Source organism: Grampus griseus (assembly GCF_964374135.1).
Source record: "Grampus griseus genome assembly, chromosome: 6".
Lineage (NCBI taxonomy): Eukaryota > Metazoa > Chordata > Mammalia > Artiodactyla > Delphinidae > Grampus > Grampus griseus.
Window position 1 is genome coordinate 85523344 of NC_139000.1, and position 13713 is coordinate 85537056.

Consider the following 13713-nt stretch of genomic DNA (forward strand, 5'->3'; position numbering starts at 1 on the left):
TTAAAAAAACTTGCATCTCTACTAGACAAGCCATTTTTAAAGATATAATTAAAATAGAAGACATCTGTTTTTAAAAGAGAGCTTTAAAGTGCTTTCACCACATTTTCAAAGACAGTTATTAGAGTATTCATCCCCAGCTACAGAATTCAATTTTTTAAAAAGTCGTCTTCTTCAAGTTTCACTGGGGTCCTTCACTGGGGTCCCCTGATGAAGAAAGGTAGATTTAGGTGGACAAAAGGAGAAACGTGTTGAGGTTATATTGAACATGCTCAAAGAGAATTAATACTTTTCCAGGGTCATGAAATATGTTAATATTTCATTCCAGATTAAATTCAGCTCCTACCACCATTTTGGGATACAATTTTAGTGAATAATGTATGAGGGAATTAGGAACTTTTATTTCCCATTTCTATTTTTATTTTATTTTTTAAAAAAGGTCATTTTAGAAGTACCCTGGCAATGTAACTGAAAACCCATGGTGTCTCCTTTTTAAAAATGTATAATTCTGTGCTCTTTACAAATTAAGATATTTTAGTAGAGCAGGAGTTAATTAGAAAGATCTTCTTCTTAAGATTTTCCCCCATGAAATTTCATATGCCACTTATTCAGTCATTTATTCCTTTATCCTTCCATTCACTTACTTAACACATTTATTGAGCATCTACTATGTGCCAGGCAGTGTTTTTAGTGACTGGACAAAAATCAGGAACAGAAGGGACAGGATCTCTTTCTTCCTGGACCTTAAAATCCAGTCAGGGAAATAGATATTTGATAAATTAATAAAAAATAGTTATAATAGAACTGTATAACACAAGAGTGAACCCGAATGTAAACTAGGGACTTTACTTAATAATGTATTAAATATTGGTTCATTAATTGTAACAAATTCCTGGCACTGAGGCAAGAAATTAATAATAAAGGAAACTGTGGGTTATGTTGGCACATGGGAATTCTGTGCTATCTGCACAAATTTTTCTAAAAAATAATGTCTCAATAAAAATAAAACATTTTAGGGCTTCCCTGGTGGCGCAGTGGTTAAGAATCTGTCTGCCAATGCAGGGGACACGGGTTCGAGCCCTGGTCTGGGAAGATCCCACATGCCGTGAAGCAACTAAGCCCGCATGCCACAACTACTGAGCCTGTGCTCTAGAGTCCACGAGCCACAACTACTGAAGCCCGCGCGCCCTAGAGCCAGTGCTCCACAACGAGAGAGGCCAGTGCAATGAGAAGCCCGCGCACCACAACAAAGAGCAGGCCCCGCTCCCTGCAACTAGAGAAAGCCCGCTTGCAGCAATGGACCCAACGCAGCCAAAAATAAATAATTATTTTAAAAATAATTTTAAAAATAATAAAAATAAAAAATTTAAATATCTATAAAAAATAATTACTTTCAAGGAAATAAACAGGAAAACACAGTGGGATGACATAATTTGGATTGGGGAGTGAGGAAGACCTTTCTGGGGAAGTGTTGTTTAAGCCCAGCACTAGAGAATAAGTAGGAGCCAGCCAGGCAAAAAAGAGAAGGAAATGCATTCTCAGTAAAGCAAAGTGATACCATTTGAACTACCTTTGTAAATACCATTCTGGTTTCTTTGTGGAGAAGAAAGATTGAGGGGGTGGGTTTGGGGGGCAAGAGGACAAACAAGGAGACAAGTTAGTAGGCACTTAGAATGGACCACAGCTTTTGCTACCCACTCAGAGTCCTAGAAGAGCAGAGTAACAGTAGGATGTTTTCTTGCTCAGCTTGTGCCAGAAACCGTTAGATTCTCTGTGAACTGGGTGCTAGCAAGAAAGGAGACTGTCAATGGCACCGAGATGGTGTTCCCAGGTCTCAGTTCTTAAGATCTTTCCACTGGCTCAAAGGGATTTTTAGAATGAGGAACAATCTTGTGTGTGTGTGTGTGTGTGTGTGTGTGTGTGTGTGTATTTGAGACCACAACCAGATGAAAATTATAAGGGGAAAAAGCTTTCAAGTACTAACTACCCAGCTGTAACAGCAGATTTTCATAGAAGTCTGTGTAAGGTTTAATTTGCAATAGTTATCTTTCTTCCTGCTGCTGGATTGTTGGAATTTACTTTGGTTTTTGTTTCTTCTAAGACATGTTTTTAAATTGTTGCTAAATCAACAAAGAGGACACTTAAGAGAGGTCCATTTAGGCATGGCACTGTACATCAATATTGAACTGTTTGTATCAGGGAATCTTAGACATGGTGAATTCCCAAGAAAAAAAATTCTAGTGGGTAAAGGGAAATGTCAGTCAGTGATAGATTTCTATTGATTCTGGAACTGTTATTAGTAGCAGGGAAGCTTAAATAGTTCAAAGTTTTATTTCCATTTAAAATTAAGCAGCTCTGCAATTACATAATCCACTTCATCATTTGTAATTTTAACCTGCCTATATTGATGTGCATTTGAGGCTTGCAAGACTATCTATTTTTGTGCATTTCGTTTACAGTAAAAAAATTGTATGCGATGGTTGTACATTATATATAAAAAGATTCGATAACACCTAGAAAAAATCTTTAGCAAACGAGCATGCATTTCATAGCACTTAGCTAATACCGGTTAATATGTTGATTTAACTCTACATAGGGTTTTTTTTTTTTTTTTTTAATTCCTGTTAACACAAACACCGAGTCAAGAATCTCCCGTTTGAGCAGTCCTGTTGTTTGTTTTAGGAAACAGAAGTGCATCATCAATGTAATTTTAAGTTAGTCCAGTTATGAATCTGGGATGAAGGGATAAAATAAAGTTTTCCACTCTGATGTCTCCATTAAGAAGCTCCCCTTTGTGTAAAATACTCCATGGCAAAGTTGCTTCTATTTAAAGTAGTGAGTTTGATCTTGGCTTTGATCTAAAGCTTTTGATCTTGAAAGAAGGATGGAGTAGCAATAAAGAGAGGGCAAGACAGATTTTCTTTAAAGAAATGCGATAAAGTTAAAGGAATGGTCAACATCAGCAAACGCGAGTGCGACCCGACTCTTCTCCCAAAGCACTCACCCCCCAGGCTGGTTCAGCCCACTTCTGATGAGGATGGAAAGAAAGCCTTTTGGGGGTCGGCGGAAAAGACTGAGGGTGTCTCACACTTTTATAAACTGAGTGGAAAGTTTACCCCTATTTATGAAGACGTATTGACCCCTTCTTAAATTTTGCTAGTCGCTTTGGAGGGGTCCACAGGCCGGGCAAGCGCGGCACCGGCCGGGCTCACCCAGAGCGCGTTAGCTCCCGCGACGCGCGGGCGGAGCCCCGGGTTCGCCTTTCACGCGCTCGCGGCTTCTCTCCCAGGAGGTCACCTGCCACCGCCCCGGAGTCCGGAGGGGCCACTGAAAAAGGTCAACTCAATGGCGTCTAATCCATTCCCAGAGAAAACTCCATTAGGAAAGTTCCTTTCCCTCCGCGAAGGCCATCTGGACACTTAGGTTTCTGACCCGAAGGGCGAGTTCAGGCTGGCCGCGGGGTTGAGGGAGCTTTTGCCGCTAAGCCTTTTCGCCTGCCGGCGGGCAGCAATTCTGCTCCCACCGCGGTCAAGAAGCCCTTTCGCGGTACCCGGGGTCCCGCAGGCTTGTGGGCTGGAAAGGTAAGTGCGCGCGCCGGGGATCGGCCCGCGCGTGGGAGGGCGCGGGCAGGACGCAGGGAGGAGAAGAAAGATGTTTGCGAAGAGAACAATAACACAGGCGGAGCGCCGGCGGGGGTGGGGGCGGAGGCGACCTGCGGGGAGGGCGGCGCGGCCGCCTATACCTTTAAGGCAGGCCCCGCCCCCGCCCAGCGCCCGCCCGCCGCCCGCGCCGCCGCCCGGGCCCCGCGCTCGCCCGCCGCCCGCGCTGTGCCTTAGGTGTTGCGGGCCTCGAGCGTTCCCCGCTCTCCGGCGGGCCGGCGGGGCGGACGGCCCTGGGCGCGGGTTCCGGCCCCAGGCTCCCACCTTCACCTACCGCGGGCGAGGTACGGGGTTGGCGCGCCGAGTTGGTGGGGCGCGGGGGAGGGAGGCTGGGGCGGCTCTCGGGAAAAACTTGACTCTGTCCCCTTCCCCCGCAGCCGCTGCAGAGGGAGCGCCTGGCCGGGGCGGAGTGCGGGCTCGTGCGGCAAGTGAGCGCCGAGGTGAGTGCGGGCGGCGCGGTCCTTGGGCTCCCTCCCTCCCCGGGCGGTGGGTCGCGCGTTGCATCCCTGGCGCGGAGACCCCGGTCGGCTGCGTCGCGTGGCAGCGGTGGGTAAGATGGCCCTCGTTCGGGGGCTCTGGCTCCCACCGGCGCGGGGGCGGCAAATCGGGCCGATAACGGAGGGAGCGGCCGGGGCGAAGGTCGCGGCCTCGGCTCGCCGCAGACCCGAGGGCCCCCTGCGCTGAGGCGGCCCCGCGAGCCCCGAAGGGTGCCTGTGGCTCCCCCAGGTGAAGCCGAGGAAGGCTATGTCGCGAGGCTGTCGATCGTTTGTTTCTCACGCTGAGGGGCGGCCCTCAGGACCCGTCGTTCTGTGTTTAAAATGCCCTGTGGTTTTTGAACTTCAGGTCGCCAAATGGGTCCGAGTGAACAGGAGACCCCGAAAACGGAAACGAAAGGAGACAGAAGAAGTGTTGGAAAAGGTAGGGGTCCCCGAAAGAGAGCACTGGATGGAGTTCTTGATCAGTCTCCCCGTCTGGCCCTGAATACTTGGTCGCAACGACAGAGTAGCTTTTTTTTTTTTTTTTTAAGTTTGCAGTAAACCTTAGATATACCTGGATAGTTCTATAGAAACGCTGGTTGATAATTCTAGTGACTTATCAACGTACTGTGTTCTCAGGAAGTTAGAATGACCCAGGATAGAGATTTCTTTCATGTTTATTAAATAGAGCGTTAGGACATAAGCGAGTTCCATTATTACATTAGACCAGTAGTATTTATTATGGTATTATATTATTATATAACTATCTCTATAAAAGGGGGTTGTTCTGAGTAAGTCACCCACAGTATCAGGTTTCTCTGCTTGGTCGTGACAGAGACAGTAGCACACTCATTCATTTAGACTTTAGAGTACTCTGAAAAATGGAGAGAGAAAATGAAAGAAGTGTATTACTTTTGAAACACTAGGAGAGATTTTATTTACTAATGCAAATGAGAAGTTTGTTTTTCTACACTTAGAATTTCAGTATGCTACTTTGCAGAAGTTTGGACTACCTGTTTTCTCCTGAAATTGTATTAAGTCAAAACTTGATTTGTCATTGTAATAAGTAATACGAAATAAGGTAAGTAGTCTGTCGTTTCCTGAGTGATTTCATTGAAAACTCTCAAAAGTGAATAATGTTTTTACAAACCTTACAGCAGATATGATTTTTGTTGCTTTTGCTTTAATTATTTTACTGTTTTTTGATTCTTGAAAGCACCAAGGGATTAAAATAGCAGTGTGTTGTTTTTCTGCTGCTAGAATGTATGATGAATCACTTCTGATTCTGAAGCCAAATTCTTGCTGATAGCATTGCTGCCAACTTCTGTGATGTGTTGCCTTAGTATGGGCATTGCAGCGTCCGAGAATGTGCATAGAGCACATTGTAATGAAGGTGATACCAAAGTTTCAGAGTGCATTTAAGGATACCAAGGGCAGCTTCTGAGAGAATTACAAAAAGAACTGGCCTAGGAGTATAGTCATTTGTAAGGAGTCATCCAGTGTGTGAAGAGTGTGACTCTTTAAACCAAGAGTCACATATGTCACTTCAGTTAAACAGTAATAGAAAAAGTTGTCATTTTGAATGGGCTTGAGTTTTCTGACCATACCTTGACATGCTATGGTAGGTCGTGTTTGTTTAACTTTCATGGTCTAGGTGTTTTTAAAAATGTTTGTGAGGTGATAGATAGATGAGATCATAAAATGTTCAAAGAAGGAAAAAGAATTACGGCTTATTTAGTATTTTAAAAAATAGTTTTTAGCTGTTATTTTTTTAAACCCAAAGTAAGATTACCCAAGCACACAATGTATCATGCATAAAAGAAGTGGAAGCCCTTATCTTTGTGGATTACCAGCTACCATCACTACCAAAATCTGAATTTGAAGTAACCGTTATCTGTGACACCCAAGACCTGACCACTGCCTTCTGAGAATGAGAAGGGTAGGGACTGAGGATTTTGCCTTCCAGGAAAACTGGAGTTCTTCATTGAGCCATTTCTCCTTGAGAGAGGCTGTTGTGTTGGAGCTTATGGGGAGGACGCACTTTTGACTTTTCTTAGAAATTGTAGGCAGCAGTTTTGAGGAGGACGTGAAAATGAAGTGGGTTGAGACCATCATGCTGAGATTCCTTTCCAGGAATGGAGCTTAAAGCTGACTAGCTTTGAGGGTGGAGGTGGGCAGGGCAAGAAGGTGGGAGATTTCAGAATTGTATCAGACAATATTAATTATCAGCGTCTTCCGTCTCTCCTTCTGGTTCTGCACAGCGGCTGAGCCCTTTGCCCACTGTTTTGCCTCTGCCGCACCTGCGAGAGAGTTTGGAGCTCACTGAGGCAAAGCACATGCAATATTTTCAAGGGCAGGGTTTAGAAAGGGGGAGCGATCAGCTGCCAGGGGCATGAGAACAAGTTCTGAAAGGCACAGAAGCTACCCTGCAGCTGGTAGCCGAGGTGTGTCCTCTGATTGCCCGAGTGTCTATTCCAAAACGCAGATCAAATTCTGTGCTTATGGGTATTCAGATAGGTCATTTGTTAACTTTTTGCTGGGATTTGAACCTGTTATTCGTAGGAATGTAGGTAGTTAACTTACTATTGAGTTTAGTAAGTTTTTTTAAATGTTTGCCATAGCAGAAGTCAATTTTTCTTTTTTCATGCGTTTACTGTTTCTCTGCAACGTTAGAATAAAACTATGGTGTTTTCTGCTTTTATTCATTTGATGTAACTGTAAAATAAGAATATGAGTTTTAGTCGTTTCTGGTTGGTTGTACATTTAAAATCTAGCCATTGCTTTTATTTGCCTACTTTGTCTTTGCCCCTTTCTCTCCCTCCTGCTGCCCTTTCCTCCATCCCGTAAGTCTGTATTTGCACCTTCAGGCCTCAGGCAGAATTCATCCCTGATGGGTGAGCTTGTGGGATGACTGGTCTGTATTTAACTATGCTAGGGTCATAACATTTTTTCTCTGATTTTTACTGACCTGCTCGAGGAAGGAAAACAGAAAGCAGTGGTGCAAGGCCAGAGTCTGAAGAGGGGCGTTTGGTGAGGAGTTAAACGTTAAAGAATGGAATCTTACAGGAATGATTATTTCCCCCCCTTAAAATCTTGAAGGCGCTAAGTGGTAGGCATAACCTGGTGTAACTTGAAATACTAGTTGAGGTTTTCAGTGAACTCAGAAGGAGAAGCAAAACAAACTTATACTGTGCTCAGCTGTGGGTTAAAATAACGAATAATGAAATAAAGTAAACTGGGTGAATGAGAGGTACCACCGGTAAAGTGATTTAAGATGCTCTCCTGGCCTTTCCTGGCCTACTGCTGTGTTGTGTCATTCCCACCCACCCACCAGATAGCTCTGCTGTCTCTCTGTGCTGTCTTACGGATTTTCATTTCTTGTCTTTTCTGTAGATGCGTCATTCTTTTGTCTGCATTTTCTCCTATTTTCTCTCACACTTATTTCCATTTTACTTTATGTTTTAGCCCTTTTTCCACTGGTGTAACTGAATTCCTTTACATTGTTGGTTTTTTCTCCTTCAATTTTAGTTACAAAACTCACCTCTCTTTTGCTTCTGGTCCTCAGGTATTTTCTCCTTACATTCTGATATTCCTTTTTCACTATTTCGAGTTCCTTTTATTTAGTTTGAATAATTTATGCAACAGAAAGGCAAGGGGAATGTGAACAACTATACAAAGAACAACTAGGATGAATGGATCAGGCTGCTCTGCAAGGGGCGGGTCAAACAATGGCGATTGCCACAGTGAATTGTATAATGTATATTTTAAAAAATAATATTAATAGATTTTACTAAATGACTACTGGTTTTGGAAGAACACACATTTTTTTTCCTGCTTTTATTTTTAACTGGTTCAAAGATAAATACAAATTATCTATCATATTGAAAGATTAAGGACTAATATAATGTTCTTATAAATATACACTTGATAATACAGCATTTTCGATAATTCTTTAATCAGTATTCTAAGGATTATATAATAATTTGTGAAATCATATATTTGAAGAAAATATCTGACTGGCATTATGATTTTTTTAGAGGAAGAAAATTCCAGTTTTCATATTTGAAAGAAGTACCTTTTCTACTTTATGCACATCCGAAAATAGAACAAATTTTAAAAATACTAATTTCTAGTCATCAGTAAGTAATATGATGTCAGAAGTACTCATTGGCATACTTTCAAAACATTGAAAATTCAACAGTACTAAGGTTTGCTGTTATTATTAACAAGAGCTCCTTCATGTGTGTCTGTTTACAAGCAAGTGCCTTGCTGAGGGTAAGATTGGCCTCTGTTACGATTAGTCATAAGAAACGCTAGGTGCAAATGGTCTCCAATAAAAGCACCCTTTAAGGTTACCTTAATTATTCTTTTCTGCCAGAACCTGAAAAATAATACCCGTAAGCATAAAATTGTTTAAAATTTGGTGAAGTTTTCCTTGAAATATTGAGCGAAACATGAAAATCTAGAAAGATGGTTGTGAAACTGGATTCATAGCATTTAGCGGCCATTTTAGTGGGATCTAAATGGTAAATTCTATTTTCTGAGTCTTTGAGAGAAAATACTGGAACTATTTTCTTTGTGACAGTATCCTTCCTAAATTCTGGACCATTTTCACTCAGCTTTTTCATTTGTTCTTTCCACACGCTTGATTCTGAACTGAAATCATTGATAACCTTGATAATAATTCACAGAAGATTTTTTAAATCCAACTTGGCTTATGCATTTTGCCACATTTATTGCTCCTTTTAAAATTTTACACATTCTAGGAGAATGTTTTTATTACAATTCTGATATTGAAATATTCAAAATGATAAAGGTAGGTACAAATTTTAAACTATTTAATAAAGTGCTTTACTGCTATTTGTCTTTTGTGACAAAGATCTGTTTTCTATTTGGTTTATGATTTCTGGAAAACAGTGTTTAAGACTAATAAAAATTTTCTGTTTTTTTTCTTGGATCTCTAACAGCAGTCGGCAACGGTGTTAGGCTTGACTCTGCAGCTCTTAGGATTCAAAGCTTGGCAAAACGGCACAAGATGAATTTAGGGAGTGCTGAACCAAAGGGTCCCTCCTCTTTATAGGCACTACCTGCATTTAGCAAAATGGTAGGTGTGGGCAGCCACTCTTCTGTAACTGAGGCAGCATTCGTGTTGAGTGGTTTCCCAGGCACTGGTGCCCTTTCCTCTTTTCGAAAATGCTCTTGCCATGTGAGAATTCATAACTAGTCTACATTTATATAGCTGTAACCTCTTACAATAGCTTCATTGATACTTGATCTCGTAGAAAAGCTTTATGGATTCTAATGAGTCACAGCTCTTGAGGCACCAGCCGCCCTCTCTTACGCCTTCCCTATCAGTGAGTGGCTTTGTGTCCTCTCTTGTACTGATTGTGCCTTTGGATGACGACTTACTTGAGTGATAGGAGGAGGCAGAATAATTTATTAAAAATAATTACAAAGAAACCAAACAAAAGGGGGAATTATAACACTGTTAGTATGCAATTCGTTATTTTATTGCTGAAATATTTGGAACTCAGTCTTTTTTGTGCGTCTCCCTCTTTTCCTTGTAAATCCCTAACAAATACATAACTTATTAAATTTTCTGTACCAGGTCTCAGGTTAGATCTGGTTTCACAAGATCTTGGTTGTTTTTTTTTTTTTTTCCCCCTTAGCTGGACCAAAGAAGAATTGCTGATAAAATGTATTTTTGGTAGCCTCAGGAAGGAGGTCTGATCTGTATAATTTTATAGGATTAAATTTTCATCGATTTCGTAGATTTTTCTTAAGAATCTGCAGTTCTTTAAAGAAAAGTGAGAATTTTGAGTGTACTAAAATTTCTTCCCATTTTCAGCTGGCATGATGGGGAAAATTTAAAAGTCATCCACTTACCCTCATGCACTTATTCACATATTTTAAAAAGACTCTTTGAATGGAACTATTACTGTAATAATAGCTGACACTTATCATGTGTCAAACACTCTTCTCAGTGCTTTACACGTATCAACTCATGTAACTGTACCATTAAAGTAGTTTCACAAAATAGCAATATGATATGTCAGATGCCTTGTGGAGGTAGATGAGTTATAAACAAATCGAATAATTGTTGTAGAAAAGAATGCTTTGGGCAAGACTTAAAAATTCTTTTTAACCCAGGCTATTGACATTCCTAGACCACCAACATAAAGCATACGTTTCTAAGTTAGGAAAATCTCAACCAGCATGTATTTTGGAAACACTTGAAAGTGTGCAGATAATTACACCATTGTTGATTTTAGCAGATTTGATGCCAGCAGCCATCAACTCTTATGTGCCGTGAGAGATGAAAGCCATTTTAATATAAAACATAAGAGTTTGGCTAGAAAAGGGAGGCGGGCAGAGGAAATTTTTGTGACTTTTAGTTTTATAGGAAGCATTAGTTACATTCCTGTGACAGAATGCTTTACTTGGCAATCATTCTCATCTTAGGCATTTTAATGAGCTGCTGTTTTGTGCCTGGTATCATATGGCACTAATAAGATGCATTATTTTAGTAGCACCTACTGGTGTCAGTGTAGTTTAGGGCCTGTCATTGTTTCCATTAATCTTCTATTTTAGGAGGCCGACACTAGCATGTGTCTTTAAGTCTAGCCAACATGTATTTCATTTATATTTCTGGGTCTCTGCACAAAGGAAAAATGACACTCAAGCCTTGTGTTTCCAGTACTTAGAAAAGGACCTGATCACATACAGCCTCAATAAATATTTGTGGAATGAATTAGATGAGTGAATCTCACAAATGGTACCTTTCTATAAAGTTATACCTGGCTTTTGCATTTAAAAAAAATTTAATGTCCAGGTTTTTATTTTGTTCTCTAATGACGGAGGTTTCCATTAAAGCACATTTGGTAGAGCTTTCCTGGCTGTCGTGGGTCATCTTTTTCATCTCTTCTATAAAGAGAGCTCACAGCCAGGAAGACTGACACTGATCCCAACTCTGCCACCTAATTATGTTCCTTAAGTTTGTTGCTTGACTTTTGCTTTCATCTGAAAATCCTTTCATTTAATAGGCCAGTTAAGCCAATTTGTATTAATTATAAAATTAATATTTACAGTTTTATGATACATTTTTTTCTCTTTTGTCCATTTTTTGGCATTTAGGAAGGCTTGTATTTTTGTTCTAATGGTTACTTTGACATGATAACACATTTCTGCCTCTTGTCCACTTTTTTTGCTCATGTGTATTGATTTCCTGCTGTGAGCAATAGTAAAATTAGATACTAACCTTTTCTTGCCCCACCCCACTCTGTCTTCCATCCTGTGACTTGAGGTGTTGTTACCTTTTAGCTTCCAGGTAAATACCTATGACACAGTCAACAAACTAATAGTATTTTTCATATAATCTTCCCGTCCCCTCTCCCCTTTTTGATAGTTGTACCTACAATGTCAGAGGATGTAACCAGTACATATTATACTGTATCCTTTATAAAATCACTTAGTTTTAATTCTGCAAGTCCATCTATATTTAATGCTCATCACCTACCCTTGTATTGATCTTCAGTCAGTTTGGTTTTTTGAAGCTAGTTTTATAGTGGATTTCTCAGGAAGAGCTTGGGGCAGCAGTAGTTCCTGAGTTCTTGTATGTTTATAAGTTTTTGTTCTTTATACACGAGGGTCAGTTCAACTAGACATAAAATCCTTGGCTCATATTTTCTTTAAGTATCCTAGATATGTTCCTCCATTGTCTTGCATAAAGTTTGACAGTGGCCTCATTTCTTTTCCTCAGAGTGACCTGGTTTTTTCTCCTGGATGCCCAGATTTTTTTTCTGTAAATTCCCCAAATTTTTCTTTAATATAACTCATTGTGGGTCCGTTTTCCCAGTTGTCACTTGCTTTTGAGCTTTATTTTCTTCATCTGTAAAATGAGAATAATGATAACTGTTTTTGCCTGCTCAGGGAGTGGATTTGAAGACCAAACGAGATACCGTATATAAAGTGCTTTACGTTTATTTTACTTTCCTGTTACCCTTTAAGATGCCTTGTTGTCAGGAACTTTAAAATTTACAGTACTTCATTTTAGAGTCATTCGGATTTGAGTTGGCTTTATATTTGTGAGAAATCTAAAGTGGGTACCCTGAAGTCTTCTGTCTGTATTCTGGCAGTGAATAAACTCACCCTGATCCACTTGGGTAGAATTGCTGGCCTAAAAGCACTGGTGCTTTTTGAAAGTGTCTCATTTAGAAAACTCCATCTCCGTTGTATTCTTCTCATACTCTTTCCTGTCATATGTTAGTTTCCCACACAAAGCTCTGGGGTTGTGTGATTTTAGTTTATATGTGCATAAAACAAGGCAGAGGAAAAAAAGTTAAAGGACTCTATTTTTTCAGATAATGAGGAGAGCTGAAAACCTGAATCAGTCTAATCAGTCGACATATTTTCTTAGATTTGTTGTATATAAGGCCCTGTGTAAGAAGCTGCTGGAAAATGCCAAAGAAACAGGAGATGTCATTTCTGGCCATGGGAGATAAAACACACAACATATCAAAGATCATTTACTACAAGCTAGCATGTGATAAATAAATCTAAACCAATGTAGCACAAACTAAGGATATGAGCATATGATGCATTTTACCTGAGGCTACCCTGGACTAGAGTTTCCATTCCTGGGCCTTGTTTTGATAAAGCAGCCCTGTACACATGCAGGCTGGAAGTTATGGTGGGAAATGGAGTAATTGAATTAACTGAATCCATTTTAATGCTTTTACCTGATTTGTAAGCACAGATAGGGGTTTGATTGACATACATATAAATAGTGTTAGTGTCTTTATTGAATATGTGATTTTAAAAAATAAATCCATCCATGTTTTGCAAGTAAGGCTGGAACCCATCATAAAAATTCTTCTGACACTTATGAATCAGAATGATTTGGAAACCCAGGGCTAGAAATGTAATACTGTTTATGATTCTGTGTAATGCATTCCTTATTAAATTCTATATTTACTTAAAGTATTTATTTACTAACTTCATTGCATATCCACAACACATAAAACATAAATGAGTAAGGAGTAGGGAGTACAAAGATGAATGGAAAACAGTCCTCAGAGAGTTTACAGTTGAGATGTAAAAAACTAGAAACAGAAGAAAACAGAATTGAATGAAACCTGTATCAGAGGTACATTAGGTATGCATACAGAGCAATTTGGATCTCATAAGGAAAGGAAGCCATATCACTTTGGGCTATTTGCATTATCCACAAGCCTTGTCCAGGCTAATAGCAGGAAACAAATATTTGCTCCAGTTCATTCAACTTCTGTTATTTTGTAGAATTGAGGATGCCATAATTTCTGTTCTCAAAATTCAGATTGTCTTCATAACATACTGAAACTGTAAAGTCGGTATAGTTGACCCTTGAATAACTTGGAGGTTAATCCAGGTATAACTAGCTTACAGTGAGTCCTCCATATCTGAGGTTCCTCCACATCCCTGGATTCAGTCAACTATGGATCATGTAGTACTGTAGTATTTACTAACGAAAAACATCCGCATGTAAGTAGACACATGCAGTTTAAACTCACATTGCTCAGGGGTAAGCTGTATTTCTCTTTGGC

The 13713-nt window shown here is 40.2% G+C and overlaps 1 protein-coding gene across 1 annotated transcript in view; it reads left to right on the top strand.

The window, feature by feature from the left end:
• AOPEP (aminopeptidase O (putative)) overlaps positions 1-13713 on the top strand; it is a 358819-nt gene that overhangs the window by 270174 nt on the left and 74932 nt on the right. Inside the window, 2 exon segments of the mRNA XM_082656731.1 lie at positions 4034-4096; positions 4500-4574. Of these exon segments, the coding sequence (XP_082512857.1) occupies positions 4034-4096; positions 4500-4574 (138 nt within the window).